This window comes from Onychostoma macrolepis, chromosome 05, assembly GCF_012432095.1.
Source record: "Onychostoma macrolepis isolate SWU-2019 chromosome 05, ASM1243209v1, whole genome shotgun sequence".
NCBI classification, from domain to species: Eukaryota; Metazoa; Chordata; class Actinopteri; order Cypriniformes; family Cyprinidae; genus Onychostoma; species Onychostoma macrolepis.
In genome coordinates this window covers 2,119,588-2,143,170 of record NC_081159.1, presented here as the reverse complement: position 1 = coordinate 2,143,170, position 23,583 = coordinate 2,119,588, and the positions used below count along the sequence as shown (strand labels likewise).

The 23,583-nt window shown below is 37.4% G+C and overlaps 1 protein-coding gene across 1 annotated transcript in view; it reads right to left on the bottom strand.

Annotated features, from left to right (window-relative positions):
* znrf3 (zinc and ring finger 3) overlaps positions 1–23,583 on the bottom strand; it is a 78,366-nt gene that overhangs the window by 34,420 nt on the left and 20,363 nt on the right. The window contains exon 2 of the mRNA XM_058775836.1: positions 1,162–1,284. Within this exon, the coding sequence (XP_058631819.1) occupies positions 1,162–1,284 (123 nt within the window). The remainder of the gene's footprint in view (positions 1–1,161; positions 1,285–23,583) is intronic.

The following is a 23,583-nucleotide window of genomic DNA, read 5'->3' as shown; positions in this document are numbered from 1 at the left end:
AGACAGTGAAAGGAGAAGAAAAACAAAAATAAGGGCAGGGGCAGCACAGCAGGGACACACTGGCACAAGCGGGTCAAAGGGATGCTGGTGAGACCGGACAGACACCGATGCCGGGACTAGAAAGAGAACCCCAGCTGAGCGCGGGCCTATATCTGAGGCTCGATTATGACAGCCGACTCTCTAATTATAGCACTGGCACAAAAGGAGGGGAGGATGTTTTTCTATCCCATTATTAGGAAAGAAAAAGAAACGGAATGTGTTTACCCCCGTTCACCTTACGTGAACTTTCCAGAAATCATGTCCGCTGATATTCAGAATTTTATTTTGAATGCTATGCGTGTTGGTTTTATGCTTAACTGATGCAGGTGTGTCGCCAATAAAAAAACTGTTTTATGCTCTTTGGCAAATGTTTTCTTATAAAAGCAACAAGAAAATCAGTATACTGACATGACACGCTTCAAGAAATCAAAGATCTTAAAACAGTCTTAAAACAAAGTCTTAATACGGTTAAAAATTGCACAGGGTGCACCAATGTGCCAATAAGACGACAGCAGAAAGCTAAATGAATGCTGGTTATTTAAGAACATCTCCACCAGAATCCAAAAGGGAGAGTGTGTCATGTGTAACGTTAAACCCATTCCAGCATTAGACATGGGAAAATATTTAGCCGTTTTAGTGCAAGAGCGTCCTGCTGAGTATAAATGTGTGGAAATCTTCAAATTTCCCCATAAAAAGATCAAACATGCAAATAGATATTGGTGTCCTGAGACTGCAGAAAGCTCAGCCAATTAGGAAACGCTTCATCTGCGTCTGGATTTGTTCAGTGTGTCTAAAAAGCGCAATGCTAGCCAACACCACACTGAAAGTATTTTACCATGTGACATCACAGCAGTTCCACAAATCAGGTGACACTATTTGGATAGTACTGTACGACCGTCTCAAACAACAAAACCATTCAACAGGGCTTGAAAAAAAAAAAAGTGGAATCACTTTTGCCAAAACTGCCTTTGACCAGCAGGCAAGGCAACATGAAAATCTGCACAAATAATGATACAAAATACATATTTAGGAAAATGTCACTCTAAATGCACATTGCATTGACATTTATGAACAGAACTTTGATCTGATCTACTACAGTAAGACATTGAGTGGCATCCTTACCTTGCCCAGTACAGTAAGGCAGCTGGGGTCCAACTCGGGCTGCTCCAGTTTGACCACTCCAACCCAGCCGTATTCGTACAAGTCCTCTTCATCGTTATTGTTACACAGGCCCAAAGGGTGCATCTGAAAGACAAAGAAAATGTCCTTCAATGTTTCAATCCAAAATAAAATTCTAGCCACACGCTCTGACAGATTAGAAAACAGATTGGAAATTGTTACACAGACTTGACTGCAAGACAAAAGAAAGCTTTAGGAAAGGTTAAGTGAAATGCATGGATTTAGTTTTTTTTTTATCTCAATTAATTTACAGAGAAAGCGTTTCATATTGTATTATACGGTGGCCGAGAGATCTTAACGCGCTGCAACTTCAGAAAACATGCAAATAGAAAAAGCATCGGCAAATCAAGAAAACACCTTCATCAGTTTGACAGCAGGTGCTGCAAATGCTCACAACACAAACAAAAAGAATTTTATTTGCAGTGCGTTTCTTTGTTTGGTTGTGTTGTGAGCATTTGCAGCATGTGTGTTGTAAAATTGACACAATTTGCAGATGTTTTTTCTATTTGCAGCGCGTTGAGCTCTCTCGGCCACTGTAGTATTATGCCATGCAGAGGTGCACCTTTAGCCATAACTATATTATACACATTGCACCATAACTCCACTTCCTTTATAAACTGCCCTACATCGACGTGCCACGCCACACCCGCAAAACAGCAAAGGTGTGGAAACTCTGAACGGTCTAAGTGGCGCAGACATGATAATTACAGTCATTAGGTGTGCACCGAACCATCAGATTCCCTCTTCTTGGCTCAAATGCCATCTTTCAGTTGTTCTAAGTGTGAAATCTAGCGCTTTTGATGTGTTGAAAATTGACAACATGAATGTTTATCAATGGAAATCTTCCAGGAGATAAAACCCTCCTAAAATAAAAGAAAAAAAAAACTAGGTTAAAGATTGTTTGGGAATTACATAAGCGCTGAACGAGGCCATGAATTGTCTGAGCATGGCGGTTTATTACTTTATTAGTGCTATTAGCTTCACTAGATAATCATTTCATGGAGATGTTGCTGGATTTTATATTAAATGATTGATAGATTAAGCCTTGCTGGCCTTGAATTGTAAAAAAAGGGAAAAAAGAATTCCAAGCAAAAGATTTCAATCTGAAAAAATAAAGAGATATAATCACCTCCTTTACATATTGGTGCATATTGATAATATAGGTGCATATATATATATATATATATATATATATATATATATATATATATATATATATATATATATATATATATAAAATACACACACACACGTATGCATGTTTGCATGATGTGTGTATGTACATATGTACACACATCACCATGACAACTGATTTGACCTGTTCCCTGCCCATTGCTGAGAGCTTCTGGGCAAATATGCTAAGAAGTGCTGCTCCAAATGAACAAATTGGATTACCAGTCTGAAAAAGCTGATTATCATCTTAACTCGGGGATCAAAAGCCACATCAGCTCCCAAGAGGCCTTGGATTCCACATTTGCATAAAAGTTAGCTGATGTTGTGGCTTTTTTCTTATTTAAACTGACAACATATTAAGGCAGGGTGACCATGGCTAACCTAGTTTCTCGTGCAAAAATGTAAGATTATGTTAAGATACTGTGGCTGAACGATGCATTTTCTAATCAGTGACCATCTAGAATGCATTCAATGGGAGCCTTGCATTTTAGTGAGGGTTGCTCATTGGATTTGGCTGCGGTTTCGCAAAAGTGGCCCATCCAATGTAGCTAGACAGATTTATAGACATCTTCCCTATGCATTTTAGTCTACTTTTCTGGAGTGTGCTGACATTGCTTCCCAAGCAACTACCTAACTTATGTTTATTGTGTATATATTATAATATATTGATAAGGTAGGCCAATTTGCGATACCTGAAATATATCATGCAAGAAAAATCACACACTAAAACTGAGAAATTCAACTACAACTGCAACCATTTGCATGTTGTACCCCTATTTTACAACACACGTGCACCAATACTCATGCTTAGCCCCCAACACATTTCCCCAGTAGGCCTCCACGACTGGCTGCATGCCCAGCTGCACACTTTTCCCCAATCTCTCCCTCTCCCTTTTCTGTCCATCATTCTGCACTGCACCCAGCCATCTCTTCTTTAACCACCAAAAGAGGTGTCCCTTGTTTAGCTCCGCCACCCTCAGCGCCTCTCATCTCTCCTTCTCTTGTACAGCCGTTCACATGTGTATATCTCCTTTCATGGGCAGTGCTCTCACTGAAATCACAGTGGGAATCAGTATGATGACAGGCGGTCAAACTCTTCACACCCACTTCCACCTTAAGCATCAGCGGAATAAAAACGGTCAGATTGCTGCAGTACATAAAGTGCTGCAATGGCGTAAGTGATTCTCAATGGAGCTAGCCATGCAAGTTATCTCTATACATGGAATATGGACAGCTGCCAATGTGTTGCTTTTCACCCCCTTTATTTGTTTGTTTGTCTTTCGCTTGCACGAACAGATGATGATAATTATAAAAGGATGAGATGTACAAAGGAAAGCATGTCCTTCTTAATAACGGTAACACTAAGCCTTTGAAATATTTCTCAGAATAGTGTTTGAAAAATAGCAAAAAGGACAGATGGACAAACGCAAACCGTTTGTTCTCCTCCTCGCCTCTGAATGAGGGTCGACTTGATTTAGAGTTGGTCAGAACCTTTCCCATCTCAAAAAAACCCATCAAAATGCCACTCACACCAACTTCGTCAGACGCTCAATTCACTGATGCTTTGATCATCAAGTATTTCAGCCTCCTCAACAGAATCGGTCCAGGTAGCAGAACTCTGTGAACTCTCTTGCACCCGTTTTAGGCTTTTCTTCTGATGGGTTGATGGTGTTTGATAAAACTTGTTGGGGGTTCAAAGCGTCATGCAATTCAAAGAAAGCAGTATGTGTTCACACATCTGCCTGGGGCCAATTCATAACAGTGGGGGCCATCTTCAACTTGTATCAAAAACACTCATAAAAATATTAGGCCACGCTTGGTTTCTTTCATTGCACCAAATAGTAGGACTTTTTCCATTTAATCTCGAGTCCAATACTGTTTCTTAAAAGCCCAAGATTAATCTCTATATACCGTAATAATATGAACAGGAAGACGAAAATCTTGCTAAATATGTTATTTTAGTATTATTTAGATAAATTATATAATTTATTAATATTTTGTTTTAGATATTTTTATATTTTCAGCTATCATTTTAATTTTATGTGCTTTAGTAGGGCTCTATGATTTCCAAGATGCGGAAAACGTGGACGGAATCACGGAATCCAGTCATAAAAACGGAATTTACAGAATTTACAGGAAAGTCATGGAATTAAAATAAAATAATAATAATTATTAATTAATTAGAGATGCTTTTGATTATTAATATTGTTAATATTAACAGAATTTGGCAAAAATAAAACTGAATTTGAGAAAAAAATTAAAATAAACAAAAAAATAAAACAAAAAAATAAAGGTCAAAAGAGCTTAAAAATAAAATTTTCTAAACCATTTAATAAACTGCTGTTAAATATTGTAATGATTTCAATTAATTAAACATGCTTTTTGGTGAATGAAATTTAATTGAAAAATTATGGAAAAAAAATGGAATTTGGAAAAAATAAAACAGAATATGGGAACAAATGAAACGGATGTAATAGGGCCCTATTCAGTAATTTTAGTTCTAATATACATATTTTTATATAGTTAAAAATCTGTATTAAGTAAATCTGTATTAACACCCAGTCCTACAAAACTGTGCAGGTAGACATATTTCTAACTGGTGGAAACATGTATTTGTTTAACGATTGTAATTCAATTTAAAATCAAGTAAATAGTTTCCTTCTTCTGAAACCCATGTGGAGGGAAAGCCTGAAGCCATTACCGAAACGCAATATTATATCATTTAAACAAAACCGCTCCAAATGGGATGATAAATGACCACGTGTGTTTAAATAAAAAGTCAGCTGAAGGCTGCAAGACTAAAGGACAATAAACACAGCAGGTCTAAAATCAAACCAGCAGATAGTAGCCTAAATGTTTTAAAAACACTCTTATCGGCGAAGCTGACCTAAGTGTGTTGGTACACACAGAGCAATCGTTCACGGATCGTGGCTGTGGTCCAGTAGTAGAGAACACAGAACAGATGAGTCGCAGCCACAGGCATGGCATTTAGGTCAAGGCCAGTATCAATTTCACCCGCAACAATCAAAAAGCCCAGCTAGCCCGAGGGTACGCTCTGCTAGCAAACTCCACTCCAGAACCCACACTACAACCACTTTCACTGGCTTCAACTGCATGTAACCCCACACCAAGATTTTTCATAGCTAATTCATGCCCTCTGATTAGCGAGTATAAAAGTAACAAACCTACTTAACCACAACTGTAATCTGACACATACAGTCAAACCAAAAATTATTCAGACACCAGATATAATTTTTGACATTTTTTTTACTAGTGGGTGCAGGACACTATAGTTCATTTATCTAAGTGAGGATAGCAAAATAAAGCAAACTGTGACATTATACCCAAAAATTCTTCATACAGTGAAGTAAATTGATAAAAATGTGGGACAAAAAATTATTCGAAGACTTTGACCTGTGTTTTGCTTTAATTGCTAATGGACCAAACAAAATGAACAAAATGAAGCATTGCTTGGTAATTGGTTGAGCTAAATTGTATTGTGTACTTAAATTTAACAGCTGACAGAATTCAACCAAATTCATTACATACCTCTCTATCAAAGTTATCTGACATTATCAAGATGAATTTGTTCTGACACAGTTTAACTCGTCGTATTTTATTACCAATTTCTAAATAAACTGATAATGTGAGAAATGTTGAAGGTGTCTGAATAAATGTTGCTTTGACTGTACGTCCTCTGATTAGTGGGTATAAAACTAACAAACCTAATTTAACCGCATCTATAATCCGACACGGGACACATGTGTCACCCTGGACCACAAAACCAGTCATAAGGGTCAATTTTTCAAAACTGAGATTTAAACAACATCTGAAAGCTGAATAAATAAGCTTTTCAATTGTCTGAATAGTTAGGAATCTGAAAAATTTAAATATTGAGAAACTCGCCTTTAAAGTTCAAGTCAAGATGAAGTTCTTAGCAATGCATATTACTAATCAAAAATGAAGTTTTGATATACTTACAGTAGGAAATTTACAACATGATCTTTACTTAATATCCTAATGATTTTTGGCATAAAAGAAAAATCGATAATTTTGATCCATACAATGTATTGTTGGCTGTTGCTACAAATATACCCCGTGCGACTTATGACTGCTTTTGTGATCCAGGGTCACATATATATCATTCATGGCAATAAGCCCACGAGTCCATCGACTTCAAGCTGAGAAGATTTCATGGAGGAAAAAAAAGGGGCAATTCCTCTCTTTCCTCACGCCGCTGGTCTCACCAAACTCCCTCGTTCCCAGTTCTGACCCTGTGTCCGTCACCCAGCCTCCGCCTCCTGCCGCGGGAGTGCGGAATAGTTCCTGGAATAACAGAGCGTCCTGCCAGGAGAGGTGGGGGAATATTTGATCAAAGCCACAAGCGGGCTTCACAACCCCCCTCTTCCCGGGCCCGCAGCCACTTAGAGAAACTCTGTCCTCGGCCGCGGCTCTCAGGGCAGCTTTTCAAACAAGGCCAAGAGCCTTTCAAACAAGCAAGAGTGCTGGGAATTCTCAGCGCCGAGCGAACGCCATATGCACGGGAGCCTCGGACGGCTGCTGGCTTCCCTCTCGGTTTGTATTTTGGCGGATGACAGAGATAGAGTGGGACACTTCTGGCGTACAGGGTTTAGAAGAGGCACTAAAGATACAGTGATCAAGAATAACCAACGTCTGAGAGCTAAAACACAGGCTGCATCCGAAATCGCATACGATATACAGTCAAACCAAAAATTATTCAGACACCAGATATCATTTTTTATCATTATTTTTGTGAGTGAGGATAGCAAAATAAAGTAAACTGTGATATATTATACCCAAAAATTCTTCATACAGTGGACTACCAGTAAAATTGATCAAAAATTGGGAACAAAAATTATTAGAAGACTTTGTCCTGACCATGTTTTGCTTTAATTGCTAATGCGACCTTTTTACACCACAGACTGAACAAAATGAAGCATTGCTTGGTAACTGGTTGAACTAAATTGGTATTATCTAATTGTGTACTTAACAGAGCTGACAGCTATTCAACCGAATTCATTACATACCTTTCTATCAAAGTTATCTGACATTATCAAGATGAATTTGTTCTGACACAGTTTAACTGAGTTCTTATCGTATTTTATTACCATATTTAAAACTATAGCGAATAAACCGTGATAACGTGAGAAATGTGTCTGAATCAATTTTGGTTTGACTTGAACGTGAAAAGACTAGAAAAGTTTACGGATAGACTATTACTTCTATGAGGAGGCTATGGGAAAAGATTTGTGAATTGCAATGAAGTCACGTGACAATGACAACACGGTGAATGAAGTACATCCACGTTAAATTCACACTACACGCGTTCTTAAAATATAGAATTTACTTTGTAATGGCTGCAAAGTACTTTCTTGCTCAGAAGTAGCAGCTGCTCAGAGAGTATGCAATTTTTGATAAAGCCATTGTTTAACTTGCAAATAAAAACTGAATTAGAAGATCATGGTAGAGGAAAAACATATTGAACACTGAAGGAAAATCTAGGCCAGAAACATTCTTTACACACAGATGTGAGTGCTTAACCAACCCGCTGTCTGGTTGAGCAACTCGTAAACAAAATCACTGGAATTTTGAAAAAACATTTAGTTAATGAGCATTGCAAGAAATTACCAATGCACATTTTTAAGAAGAGAAATCAGACAAAATATGCGTTTTAAATAATCCAATCAATGTGAGGAATCAGTAAGTGAATCAGCATTAATTTACCTTAATACACACTGTAAAACCCGATAAGTTAAGTTAAGAATACTCAAAACATTTGAGTAAACAAACTCAATTTTTTTTTTTAAGTTAGTAGAGCTTAAAATTTTTATGACAAGTGGGGCGGGGCTGAGAGCCATGGGAGCCAATCCAAGCCTCACCTCCATGATCCCACCCCACTCATCACAATGATAATTATATACAACTTGCTTCCATAAACAGCACATTCATTCAGATCTTTATAGTTAAGTGCTAGTTTGCAACAGCACACTGGCACGCTAATGTAGTTATCTAAAAGACTCACGACACACTTGCATGTAAATAGTCAAACAACATGCAGTATACATAGTCTTTAAGTTTTGCTATCCATCCTCAACCTAACCACAGGCTCTACTCTTCACCACAATGGTAACACTACAAAACCAACATAACAGAAATCTATGCAAATCTTAACATAACACAACATTTAAGTACTAACTTGTGTCTCTCTATGTTAATCTTGTGCAAAAACACACAAAATAACACTTAATTTCTGCATTTATTTTCCTTGTTGTCGGGCATGCCGGGAACTAGAAAACGCAATCATTTTAAGTTCACCTTACTACAACAACATTTTGAGTTTACAGAACTTATTTCAATTAAGTCTAATGAACAACATTACACACTACAACACAATGAGTAATTATACAATATTTAAATTTATTTTTTCTTGTATTAATTATTTCTTATTTAATAATGATCATTATTATTTATATTTAGTGCACTATAAATTATATACATTAATTTTAGATGATTAACATTAGTAAATGAAGTTTAATTTTTCACTTTCTTCACTAAAAATGAATGACTATGACATGACACAATATTGACAAAAATTGTCAATACAACAAAAAGCATGAAATGTACTCTGTTTGCAAGTCAAGCAACCACATCCACACAGGACTTGTTTTTGCACTACGAGAGAAAAGCATTTCACGCCAGCAAGCGTAGCTTAACGCCGTCAATCAGTTGCGAAGCCGTGCCCTCTGGCGTAGACCAGGAGGTCATTCTCTCTTGAACCCTACGTGGATCCCTGCCGTAGCCGTCAGTCCCTCTCAGCTGCTACATATCTCCAACATTTCCTCATCTATAAAACTGGAAGGCTGTCTTGTAATCAAATGCCCACACATAGCGGGAAGAGCTTCGCATTGGGTACACAAGGCAACCCAGCCAGTTTCCTTTTGGCGCTGGACGTCTGAACTCCCACCTACTATCCAAACAGAGGATGTACTCACAGACTCCAAGACTATTCTGGTTTGTCTATCGGAAGAGTGTGAAATACTGGAATGGGACAGATGCCTACGGCTTCTCCTCTACTTGCCCTGGCCTATTTATCTTTCTCCTTCTCCCTTTTCGCCTTCATGCCGCAGCCATAAAGCTGTCGGACATTTATAATTTCGCAATGCGCTTCTGATCTGCAAAAGACGCAATAATCAATTCAAGGGAAAAAAATTCAAAGAGTTTTGGAGTTGAAGCACACAGAATTCCAAACATATTAAAAATACACTTAAAAAGAGAGAGCGAGAGAGAGAGAAAAGAGGAGGAGCTTGCCGCTCTGATTGCTTGTGTCTTCTCGTTTCCCAAGCACTGGAAATAACTTCAAAGGGGATCGCAGCCTTGAAGAGAGCACAGATAGAGTTACAGTGTGGCAGCTGGAGAAGCCTTGCAGGTGGGGCCTGCTCTGACGGTGTAATATTATCTCATAAAGGGAGACTGGGCCCTTTTTCAAAGGAGGCGACTTCCTCTCCTTTGTCGTCTAGACAAAACCGATGGAACGACAGTTGCAAAAGTCACCTCTGGCCAACAAAGACTCCAACAACTCTTGCCTAGAAAGCACATATATGTACCCAAGACGTAGCACACACACACTGCAAAGGAGGTGACATCATGAACCACCAACCACAAGCATCTCAGATTTTCTCAAGGTTTAGAAAACAGCTTGTGCACTGGTGGCTTTTCAAGGACGGTTTGCTTTTATGATGGCAGGTACAGCCATTTTTCTTCACAACCAAGACATCTGCACACACTTCAAGCATTTGTCAGCCACTCTTTATCCACTTATAAGTACATATTGGAACCGTTTAGGCCTTCCCTGGGAATCGAACCTACGACCTTGGCGTCATCCTCTACTGTTTGAGCCACAGGAACGCCAAAAGAGTCTTGTGCCGTCTTCCCGAAAAACCATTCACACGCTGTCCCCTTGACAACGACGTAAGCAAACAAATGGTGCAATTCAGACCGGAGCAAACACTTAATATCATGTAAAGACTCAAATATGCATCATCGAGCCACCGGGGAGGACATCTTTAGCAGAGGGGAAGTGACAGGCGAGTCTATTATAAGACTGTGAGTAGAGATTGAAACCATCAATGGCGTGAGAATGATTCTCTCTCTTAAGGAAATGTCTGCAACTCGAACGACAAAATACAGGAACATGAGGAAAGCCAAACAAACATAACCAAGCTAATAGTTTTAAACAATCTAGAATTAGAAAAATGGCATGTTTAAGAATAATTTCCAGGGCATAAAGGCATTGGTAGTTCATGATGTTTAGAGTTCTACATCTTTTTAATAAAACAGGCAATGTAGAGCATGATGCTAACGTTGTCAAGGTCATGGGTTTGATTCCCACAGAATGCACAAACTAATAATATGTACAACTATAGAGTTAAAAAGTTTGGGGTCATTAAGATTTCTTAAGAAGCATTTATCTATACTAAAACAGCAATGTTGTGAAACAGTATTGCAATTTAAAACAACTGTTCTCTGTTTGAATACATTTTTAAAATATAACTTATTCCTGTAAAGCTGAATTTTCCATTATTAAAACATTTATTATGACTATCCATGTTGAAAATATTTGTTCTGTTTGAAATTATTTTTGCGGATTTTTTGATGAATAGAAAGAAAAAAAAAAGAACAGCATTTATTTGAATTTGTAATGTCTTTACTGTCACTTTTGATCAATCCTGAATAAAAATATTCATTTATTTCATGGTCAACTCAACTTTTGAACGGTAGTGCAAGTCACGTTGGAGAAAACGAGTCCCCCAAATGCATAAATGTAAAATAATATTAAACTACAAATCAAGATATCGCAATGCGTAACAAATAAAAACACCGTTTTCACCATGCAACAACTGTCAGTTCACACCCACTGTGAACCATTCAGTCTAAAGTGCCACATCAGAGAAAGTGAGAAAGCCTCATGACAACAACATTCACACTTCAGCTTGTCATACGCCAGCCTCTAGGTGCAAAATAAATCCAGCATACGTCGAGAGTTAACGTGACATGATTTATGGCCATGGAAGGCAAAAGTGCACGCCAGAATACTACCACAACCGCTCTTGAAGTTCAGGAGGCGGGTAAATCTGTACCCGGGAGGATTGTAGTCATCAACACCTAGCCTCACCAATGCCTTTGAAGTCCCTCCCTCTCTTTGAAGGTCCCAGCGAAGAGGAATGCCTGCGCAGGGCTCTTGGAAAGCCCCCAGAGTTGTGGAATGCGGAGCAAGCCGCTGCCGGGCCTCTGCTGGAATGCGATTAGAGCGCTGGAACAGACGAGGGCTCCCGCGCCAAGGAATGGCTGATGCCACCTCCGATGGCACGGCACTGGCCCGCTCGTCGCAAAAAAAAAATATTTCATAGAGGGGAAAAAAATGGGCGAGAGAGTGGCAGAGGCTATGCGAGAAGGGAAAAAATGGTCACCAATAAAAAGTGTGAATTTTAAGAAAAATATTAGAAAATTAAAATTAAAAATTACATTTTTGCCTTGAAAACAAAATGAGAGAAAAATATTCTAAAATATTCCAATATTTTGTCTAAAAAAAAAAAAAAAAAAAAAATCGAAAATCAATCATAAATGCTTAAAGTGAATTATTACAACATTATAATTTACAGTATTAAAAATTGGTATTTATTTTAAATAGTGCTGTCAAATGATTAATTGCATCCAAAATAAATGTTTTTGTGTGCATATATATTTCAGAAAAAACGTTATGTTTATATATTAAATATATTTATTTATTTATAATATAAATTATATGAATATAAATATAGACGTAAATATTTTCAAATATATACATAAATATACACAGAACACGCATATGCAAAACAAAAACTTATTTTGGATGCGATTAATCGCGATTAATCGTTTGACAGCATTAATTTTAAAACTGTCAAAACGTTATAACATGTTTTAAAGGGGTCATATGACAATTTCATGTTTTCCTTTGTCTTTGTAGTGTTACAAGCTGTTTGTGCATATATAAGATACGTAAAGTCGCGAAGATTAAAGTCTCAAACCCAAAGAGATATTCTTTCTAGAAGTTAAGACTCGTCCACGCCTTCCTGAAATGCTTTATTTAATCACTCCCCCACAAATCTACGTCACTGACTAAGAGCTAAGAGCTATAGCAAATTCATATGTATTTTTCAAAGAATTAACTCTACATGAGTTTCAAATGATGGCAAAGGAAATCCAGATGCAAAATTAGGGGAAATAAGCATGCATAATTAATACAATATCTACAGACGCTGATTAATTCTAACCAACAACTGATATTGCACAGATATACTGTGCATCTCTATTAGTAACATTCCCAGAAACAACATACGCACTTCTTCAAAGTCTTTTAGGTACAAACATCTGCTAAGAACATAAATAATAAACCAGAAAAATGTGTCACTATAAAAGCGAGTAATACACCTCCATATTTCCACTGGCACGGGCCAGACTCGAGCAGATCCTTCCCAGAATGAGCAGATTCACTAATCAGATTTCCATAGCTCTGAGTTTTACGTGCATTACGAAACAAGTTTCTAGTGTCTTGTTGTCAGCCAAACATTCCAGCAACATGAGTGCTTGTTACTATCAAGTGGAAAACAAACAACTATGGGCCAGTTTTACTAAACAAACAGGGCAAATTAGCGCGAGAGCGCAATACCAAAAAAGCACCGATGGTAGGGGACATTTCTGCGGGTGATTTACTAACAACACGCAAATTAAACAACACAGACGCAACATCTCATTTACATATCGACCAACGCAATATAACAAGCGCAGCGCAAATTACCATAGTCACAAATAAAGAATAAAGAAAAAAGAAGCCACAGTACATTGAAAAGAAATGAACAAAAAATGATGGTTTGCTAGAAGTTTTGATAGACCTGGTATTGCGTGACTGCTAGATGAGGTTTCCAAGTCGTCTTTTATTTCCTGAAGCAAATTAAAAATAACATGTCTTGGCAAACGATATGTTCGGATAATATGTTCTTCTGGCATTCAAAATAATATAACACGTGTGGAAAAATACTCTCCCTCTGTGGTGCCTCCTCCTAGCAACAATAATTGCAGCCATTTCAAGCGCAAAATAGTTCAAGACATGCTTATTTTGGGGCGTTAAACATGTTTTTTTATTAGGGTAATGTGTGTTTCATGTGTTTTAGAGATATGTAAGTGTACGTATATTGTTTATTGTATGTTATGCCAAATATGAATTTCTGTCCAGAACCTCTGTACAGACAATAAAGTAAAGTAAATAATGGCGCAAATTCCAATAATTTGACAAGCATTAGTAAAACGCATTATGTGATTCATTTGAATTCTATCCTCCCATAAATTTTGCGTCTCAAAGGGAAACTCTTACAAATGCATATTCAATGAGGTCAAGGGCAAAAATAACTGTGTCCACGCTTTTTCAGCGCTAATTCTTCACTGAGCGTCTTTAGTCAAATCTGACAGTACAAAAGACGGTTTGCGCTGGCGCAAATTAATGGGCACATATAGACTGGACAATTCTATTTATACGCACGCCCTCTCTTTCACGCACATACTACACCGACCTTAACGTCTTACCACTTAAACAAGTGTGCAGGCATTGGGTCGGCTCTTGAAAGAGGGAAAGCAATGCTGGAGATGACTGGGCTGATCCAGTAAGCTCTCTCTTTAAAGGTCAACACCATATAGACCATCTCCAACTGTCTCTAACACATCCCATCACATGGAATGACCTTCTGAGATCAACGGCATGGATGGCCCAACATGAGCAGGGAATTCTGGTGCATTGCCAAGATCTAAAAGGGCTTGATCTGTTTTCAGGGGGATAGTTCAAGGGAAAACATAAATTCTATCATTTACTCACCCTCACACTGTTTTCCTGCAGGATGCAAAAGATGATATTTTCAAATACACCGTTTCGCTTTCAATGCTAGGCCAAAACATTTTTCATCATATCTTCTTTCGTGTTCCACATACACTCTTAAATGCTTCACGATGCCATAGAAGAACTTTCTTTGTCTAAATGGTTCCATAAAGAACCTTTAACATCTGAAGAACCTTTCTGTTTCACAAAAAGTTATTTGTGGTGAAAGAAGGTTCTTCAGATTATAAGAAATGGTTCTTTGACTGAATGTTTCTTTGAGGAATCAAAAATGGTTCTTCTATGGCATCTCTGTGAAGAACCTTTTAAGCACCTTTATTTTTAAGTGTGTACAGGTTTGGAACGACACGAGGGTGAGTAAATGATGACCGGGTTTTCACTTTCACGTGAACTACCTCTTTAAAAGAAGCTCATAATAAGGTGGCAGCGCATTACGTTCCAGTCACAATTATGACAGATCCGATACGAATCAACTGGAAAACAGATGAGCGCTTGCTCATGCACAACCTGTTTTCAAAGAAAGCAAAAACATGGTTCCCAAGAGACAAACCAGTCAAAATATCCACCCATTCCCTGACAACCTCACACACACAAAACTCGACCACAGGCATCATCCTCCACCCCTCTACACACACATAACATTTGGCTCCGCTGCAATGGTAATTCAGCCCACAGTCAACCAGAGGATCGCAACAAGCAGAACCTGTGCCAACGCCACTTGTCAATCAATAGAACGACCCCGAAATGGGCCAGTCCCGGAAAAGGGGGTGGAGGATCACTCAACCAATCTCTGGTAGATCCTTCAAAGCTTACTCTAGCCTCTGGACTCGCTCGTTCTCAAGTTACAGAGATAAATGCCGTCGAATGATAGGACCCAAGAATGTGCGGCCATAGAAATTGGAAAGAGTGTTTTCTGCACCTCCACGGCCTCTAGTTCTTGCTAAGCAGCCCCCACTTCACTATGCCACTAGCTTAGATCAAGTTTCTGTAGCCTTAGATTTGTTTTCTTAAGGAGGTTGCCCTACAGAAGAAAACGCTTCGTTTCCAGGTCAGAACCTATGGACTGATTATACACGTGGGACTGGACTGAAGAGATGGCTGGATGGAGGGTTTTCAGGCCACATGTGGATTGAATTGAAGGTCACGCCCAATTTCATTACGCTTGCATTCAAAGTATGTGAGGACATAAGGCAATAATCAGTTAATGAGGCATGACATGCAGACTTCAGTCTGCTCTACAGTTTCCATAAGCCTCCAGAGCACTGACTACTGGTACCAGTGGCTTCTCAGTAGGGATGCACAATGTACACTAACATTCAAAATGTGTTGGGACGGCAAGACTTTTAAATGATTTTAAGAAGTTTTCTTATGCTCAAAGCTGCATTTATGTGAGGAAGAAAAAAAAAAAAAAACAGTAAAAACAGAAATATTGTGACAACAACTGGTTTTAAAATGGCATTTATTCCTGTGACACCAAAGCTATTACTCCAGTCTTCAGTGTCTCCAGATCCTTCAGGAATGCTGACTCGGTGCCTAGAAACCTTGTTGTGAACAAAGTTTGTAAAACAGCATTTATTTGAAACCGAAATAAGATTACATATGCATTTAAATGTAATTTTTGATCAATTTAATGTCTTTTTGCTAAATGAAAGTATTATTATTATTTTTTAAAAGGTCACTATTGGATATTGCATCATACATGCTCATTTCTCCTTCTGTCACATTTAGATTACCTCACATAAAGTAATCTTTAGAAACATTAACAATTTGATAGCACACATTAGATAGCAAAATTTATTTCCTTTATTTTTATAATGTTCATCATAATATTGCAATGCTTATATTTAATTTGTTCACAAAGTTCAATTTGTTAACACTAGTGCATGCATTGGGTGATATTAAATAATCATGATTAATTGACCTATTTATTGACCTAAGGTCAATAAACATACTCTTTTTCCATTGGCATTTCATGTTCAGCATACATTAGAGAAGTTTTTGCACCCCTGGCACCCAAATTCATCCATTTTGAACCCTAAAACTTGATTTTAAGTGTATTAGAATATCTATAAATCACTTACCCAATTTAACAAATGCTGAAATTGCTTTATTTAATTGGTTCATTGTTATTCCATATTAGCTGCTGCAGTAATAATTTTAGAGAACTGTACCTTACTGTAAAGAACCAATTTTAGTTAGTAGCATTTTTATTGTTTTAAAAAGTATGTAATTTAAATATTGGCAATACATGAAAACAACTGGCTTTTCAGTATCCTCAAGAGTTTAAATATTGGTGCATCCCAGCTTTTCAGCTTTAGTTGTCTTTGATTGAAAACCCCTTTTAGCTCTACTGAATTTCCTCCTTTCCCTGCACGTAGCTCCTTTCCAGAGAACTTGAAGGAAGCTTGGGTTGATGATATTCCAGAGGAAACAAGTGTATGTAAAAAAAAAAGAAGGGAAAAAAGGGCCAAGCCATTTCCTGGCGTTATGAGAGCACTACAAGGAAAGACAGGTAGAGTTTAGGAACAGCCAAAGCCTCTGGTATATTCCTTAAGGGAGAATCTTGGACGCCATACACTGCAACACCGGAAGCTATTTGGAAGCACATCAAAACAAGAATTGTTGTATCAATGCCATGGGTGGAAAGCAACAAAGCGGTGCTAAGAAAGAGATACGCTCTCATTCTACAGCAGGAAAAAGGCCGGTTTTAGCAGTCAGTGCAGCATTTGATCACCAATACAGTCATTTTAAGGTTAAAGACGACTAAATCACATTCAAGAGAGCTTTCCCACTGGGAGGAAGTCGAAAATGCCCTCAATCTGTTCAATTACTCATGTAAGGGTGTATATAGAGATCAGGTTGGACAAGTCTCTCTATGCAGGCCAATACAGTTACACCAATATTTCTCTATGAGAAGAGAGATTTGCGGAGTAAAAAACTTCTAAGAGATTAACTCGGACTCAATGGGGCTGAACTCGACAGTCTGCTCACACCCATCCTACCCATAAGTCTCTTGTACTGAGGCAGTGCGTGTCTTTGATGCTTGACTATAAGGAATCTGGAGGCGTTGCATTGAATACAAAAGAAACCTGCAATGCTGGGAGAACCAAAAAGGAGCGAGAGCCATGTGCGAGTGCCAAGGCTGGGATTTCTCTCCCCACGTCCTTTTCACTCGTCTTCCCTCCCCCACACCAAACAGCACCAAACCACTGAATCAGAAACTTCACTCGCCCAATGTTTCCACTTCAGCAGCCATCTCTCAGGGTGGCATTAGCATCTGATCCGAGATGGCAAAGGAGGAGAAACTCCAATGAAATATTCAACATATCCATATTTGGCCGTTGCTGAGGGAGGGATCCGGGGGGGTTGAGTTGGAGAGGTGTTGGGGTGGTGAGGAGGTCTGACTCCCCTTAAACCCATTACATCAGCTTTTTTTCTGCTTCACAGATTCAGAGGCCTGTGCTTTTGCGAAACCAGAAAATGACCTAAATTGACATTCGTTTGGTTGCTGGTGGGTTTAACATTTTGCAAAAAAATTAATAAATTAAAAAATCTCCTCTTCGTCAATGCAATCTTACCAACTTGAAATCAAGCTTGTGGAGTCACAAGCATATCAAACGATAAAATAAGAGGACAATAGGAAACAAAAATCATTTTTGTTCATTCGCAAAAGACAAACAAGAATGCATTTTTTTTTTAAAACTGAATTTGATTGTTTTCAAATGTTCATGTGAATTTAGGCATCACAACATTGTAACGTTCTGTGTGAAAATTAGATATTAATTTTGAGATTTGACTACATTTAACTATCGATTTTTAATTATTAAAAATACTCAAATATTTTCACAGATTAGCAAGAGAATGTTACTATCAGATAATGCCAAAGGTCTAATCTAAATAGTGCTGTCAAATGATTAATCGCATCCAAAATAAAGGTTTTTGTTTACATAATATGTGTGTGTACTGTGTGTGTGTGTGTATATATATATATATATATATATATATATATATATATATATATATATATATATATATATATATATATATATATATATATATATATATATATATATATATATATATATATATATATAAAAATACACATGCATGTATAAGAAAAATATTTGTATATTAATATTTATACATGTATATAATATAAATTATACAAATATAAATATATACATGTAATTATTTTCAAAATATATACTGTATGTGTGTGTATATATATATATATATATATATATATATATATATATATATATATATATATATATATATATATATATATATATATATATATATATATATATATATAATAAATATACACAGTACACACACATATATATTACATAAACAAAAACTTTTATTTTGGATGCGATTAATTGTTTGACAGCACTAAATCTAAATGTAAAAATCATGGAAATTAGCAATTAAATACCCAATATTGTCCAATACCAATCTAAAAAATAAAAAATAAAAATAAAACACTACAGTAAATTGTTCGATCGAAAATACTGTTAAAACAGTAATAATGGGAAATATCATTACACTTTAAAATAACCATTTTGTATCGCAATATATTTTACAATGTAATTTATTCCTTTGATGGCAAAGCTGAAAGTCTTCAGTGTCATCATTCAAACATACTGATTCTTTTACTTTTTTCACGATTTATTTTAATGAATAGAAACAGAAAGAACAGAAATCTTTTGTAACATTATAACCGCCACTTTTGATCAATCTGAAAATAGACTCAGCTCGGTTTAACACATTTGACTTGTTTAAATCGATTCCATACACTTTCCCAGAAAAGCGCAGCACAAAATGTGGAAAAAAGTCTGCAGAGAAGGCCTGCTCATGACGTGACCCTTTAAAGCAAATAAAAGCCCTATCAAACCCCGGGCAAATGAGACATGAATCAAAACCGTTTAAACAAACAAACAAACAAACATCTAAACCACTTTTCCACCATGTGCCAACGAATCCCGATCCCTCCATTATGTGCTCCAGCTGCCCAGGCAGTCAGTCTTAGGCAGCATTATGGAAACATTGTTGAGGAATGGGATGAATGGTATGGCTTTGATCTCTGGCCGTTGACCTGGCAGGCCCTGGTCCCTCCTCCATGCATGCGGCGGCCAACATCAAAACCCTTCGCTCGGGGAGATCAGTCCTAATCCCTGCACCAATTTAATCAGCCATCTCAACGACTCACATTACGCTTTTTAATTAGGAGCGAGTCATTGCTTCGGCATCACACCCAGCCGGAGTGCTCGCACTGCGCGGACCTCTAAGTCCCTGTGAGCTTATGTCAAATATAAGATTTCACCTTAGGGCGAATAGAGAGATTTGTTTTTCTTTGACTCACTTTTTAATAGACTGCAACTCCCTTCCGCCACAGATGAGGACAGGCAAGATCCCAGTGGCCCTTCCAGTCTACATTCTCACCAAGTCTTGGTTAAGAAACAACTAGACGACTTCTTATCAGGACTGATAGGGCTGCACAATTAACTGTAATAAAACTGAATATCACAATAATGCATTTAGTGAATTAAATATATGTGCCGTGTATTCCAAAGTAAAGCGCAGCTGTTCTTTTACTTTTCCGTTTTTTTAAGAGTCATTTCGGTTCAAATTAAAAGGGATAGTTTACCCAATAATGAAAATTGTGTCATCGTTTACTCACCCTGAAGTAGTTCCAAACCTGTATGAATGTCTTTGTTTTGTTGAACACAAAGGAAGATATTCTGAAGAATGTGGGAAACACCATTGACTTCCATAGTATTTTTTTTTTCCTTCTATGGAAGTCAATGGTGCCCCAAAACAGTCTGGTTACAAACTTTCTTCAAAATATCTTCCTTTGTGTTCGGCAGAACAAAGACATTCATACAGGTTTGGAACTAACTGAGAGTGAGTAAATGATGACAAATTTTCATTTTTGGGTGAACTATCCCTTTAAATGTGACGGTGTCCCACATAACTACCATAAATGTTAATATTGTAATTTTATAGCTGTACTATAAATTAATAATAACAACAACAATAATAATTTTCTTAAATACTCTATTACACAGTGAAATATTACAATACAACAGCATCTCTTATTTTGTTTATTATTTTATTTAGTAATAATATTTTCTTAAATACTCTTAAGAGTGAAATATTACATTACTAATATCATAAGCTTTATTGTAAATTATTTTTCATTTTGCTATTTTTATAATTCAAATAATAATAATAATAATAATACACAGTGAAATATTACAGTAGTAATTTATTATTTTGATCACTTATTTTGTAATATAAATAATACTTTATTATTATTATTATTTAGTAATATTGATACATAGTTTTTGGTCAAACCGTGCAGCCCCACAAACAAACACAGGAATAAATTATTAATATTTATTATTATTATTATTATCATTATTATTATTGCTGTTGTTGATGTTGATGTTATTGTATAGTCATTGATATACAATAAAATATTAACCAAGTTGTTTAAGCCAACAAGTAAATAAATAAATAAATAAATGGATTAATTGATTAATCAGAGAGAGAAAGAAAAAATTACAATTGAATTTTTTTCCCCCATAAGGACCAAACTGCAAGGGGGTTCTCAAACGTTTGATTCGCTCAGAGTTTTCGGTTGCTTCTTGAACTAATACAGAACTTTTGTATCTCTTTTAGACTCGCCTTCCACCCTTTGAACAAAACTGCAGCGGCAGCTATTTGCAGCAACAAGCAAAATCTGTTCCAACACAAGCCTCTATTCACAGGGCCAGCATCCATCAAAGGACTTGGGGGGCAACAGAGGATCCCATCCTTTCCAACCCATCCAGAAGCACTGCAAAAAAAAAAAAAAAAAAAAAAAACTAAATCAAAGGCCTCTACAACACCCAAGGCCAGTGATTTCAGTAGACGCCGGATGGAATGGCCAGTGCCAAAGTGACCATATCAAAAGCCCCCGGGGCCCTGAGCCACCCCCTACAGTGATCAAACAGGGACCATCCCCATAGAGAACAGAGGGGGTGTGGGACCAATGACGAGTCAAAGAAAGACACAGACTGATAGAGAGACCAGCAGAGAGAGAGAGAGAGAAAACAAATGAGGCCCAGGGACGAGAAAGCGACCCAAGGCAAACAGCGAGGGGTAGAGCACAAAGACAGCGGTTGCCTGGGAGAGAGGAGCTCGCAGCAGAAACTATGTCCAGATCAAGCCACTCGCCGCTGGGCCGGCCCGAGTGAGGTGAGCCCTTACTGAGCCCCCGGAGGTCACGGAGAACAAAGGAGCAGAGCACTGGAAAAACAGCTGGCCAGAGCAGATCACAAATGAATAAGAAGGAAGGCATGAAAAGAAAGATCAAAAAGGGGGAGGGACAGAGCGAGCGAGAGCGAGAGGAAAGCACAGACATAAAAGGAGGAAATGTTTATATATTAAAAAAAAGAAAAAAAGTGAAAAGCAGTGAAACTCAAAACAGATTTTGCTTTAGTTAAAATAAATAAATAAATAAACAAAAATCTAATATCAACAGATGACTAGGATCATTTCTGGCATTAGCATCAACTTATAACATTAGCTGCTTTCTAATATTTTTGGCGAATTCTGAGTAAAACACTTTTGAGTACTTGTGTCAAACAAGTATTAAATGCTGAAATTAAATTATTGGTAAACCACTGTAGAAAAACTAGATACAAGATAGTTCATGCAACTGGGTAAGGTCAAGTGTAGATTTTAAAATCAATAAATTGAGGATAAGCTGTGAAAACTAGCACTTTATCATCACAGCATTGGGAAACATTTTTTTTTTTTTTTTATACAATAAAATAAGAATGTGAAGCAGTGTAGAAGCACTTTAACACATGTGCATCCACTCATATGGGTGAGGTGAGTAAACAAAGCTTACGGGAAGCACACACCACAATAACACATGCACTCACACACACACCACAGCTTAGTTACAAACATACACACACACAATATCACACAGATGTAACGCTGATTTTCGCCACTTAGGAGAAATGATAGACCAAAAGTCATTCAGTTTAACTATCTGGCAGGAAAAAATATCCAAAACACCTGCTACTGTGTACAAGGTGATCCTTCAAAAAGTATTATATATGGGTTGCTTTTTATTAATTTTGAATTAAATAGAATTGCTTTATGTTGGTCTGACTTCGCAAAAACACACTAGCATGATTTCAATCAGACTAAAGCATTTTAAATGGCACAAGTTATTGCTTTAGTCTGACTGAAACTGAACTTTTAAAGGGCATGTAAATGCACTGCTTCAAAAGGAAACGGTGGTTCAAATCCCAGAGTTAAAGATGAAAAGAAACCAAGCAGTCTACAAGAAAGGTCAACATGATACAATTCACAATCCTCGACCAACACGGTTCCTTCGAGAAACAGGCCTATTATTCTTAAGGACTGGGGAAGGTCTTCTGGGGTTAGCGGTGGGCTGGACACGGTCGGTCGACTGAATTCCACCAAACATTTGTACAGCAGCAATGAGAGCAGGCTACACAAACAGTGCTTTGTTCGGATCCAGAATGCTACAGAACCCTCTGCCAAAGGTAAGCCAAGTATGTCTGCTTGGCAAACACAGAGAGCACCGAGAGGTCTGGGGAAGAGAAGCGCTTCGAATGCTCAAGAGTTAAACATCAATCTTCTCAACAATGTTCACATACATGCACACAGGGAGGATCAGAGGGGGCCGTTTTCTAAAGATAGGCTAATGGTCAACTACCTCTGAAGGTGATATGGCCGGAAAATGGCTTTTTCAACTCTAAAGCTAATTTACTCATTGTAATGAGCAACTCGTTCTCTGGACTTCAAGTCTGTGTGAGGGAGGTCGAAAGCAATTATGGCCCATTTGTGGTCAAATCGATCTTTTGAACCGATTCTTGATAATGATTCGCTTGAATCGATTTGCACGGCATTTGCGAGTCTTGACTGTATGGGAGAACTTTAAGAGAAATCGAGTTGATTGTATAGTTCCAATATGTCACCACGGTTTTAAACAGACCTATGTTGAACAATGACAAATCATATTTTTGAAATGCATTTATTACAACAAATGTCTGCTGTGAATTTGCATCTTCCATAACTTCTTCAATAAGACAAAATCTTATTCTTTAATTACAAGTAAATGTGTCTTTTTCCAAACAGACATAACCAAAAAATAAATAAATAAGGGATTCTGCACAATTCACTGAGGGAGTCAAATGAAAAAGATGAATGAAAATTCCTTA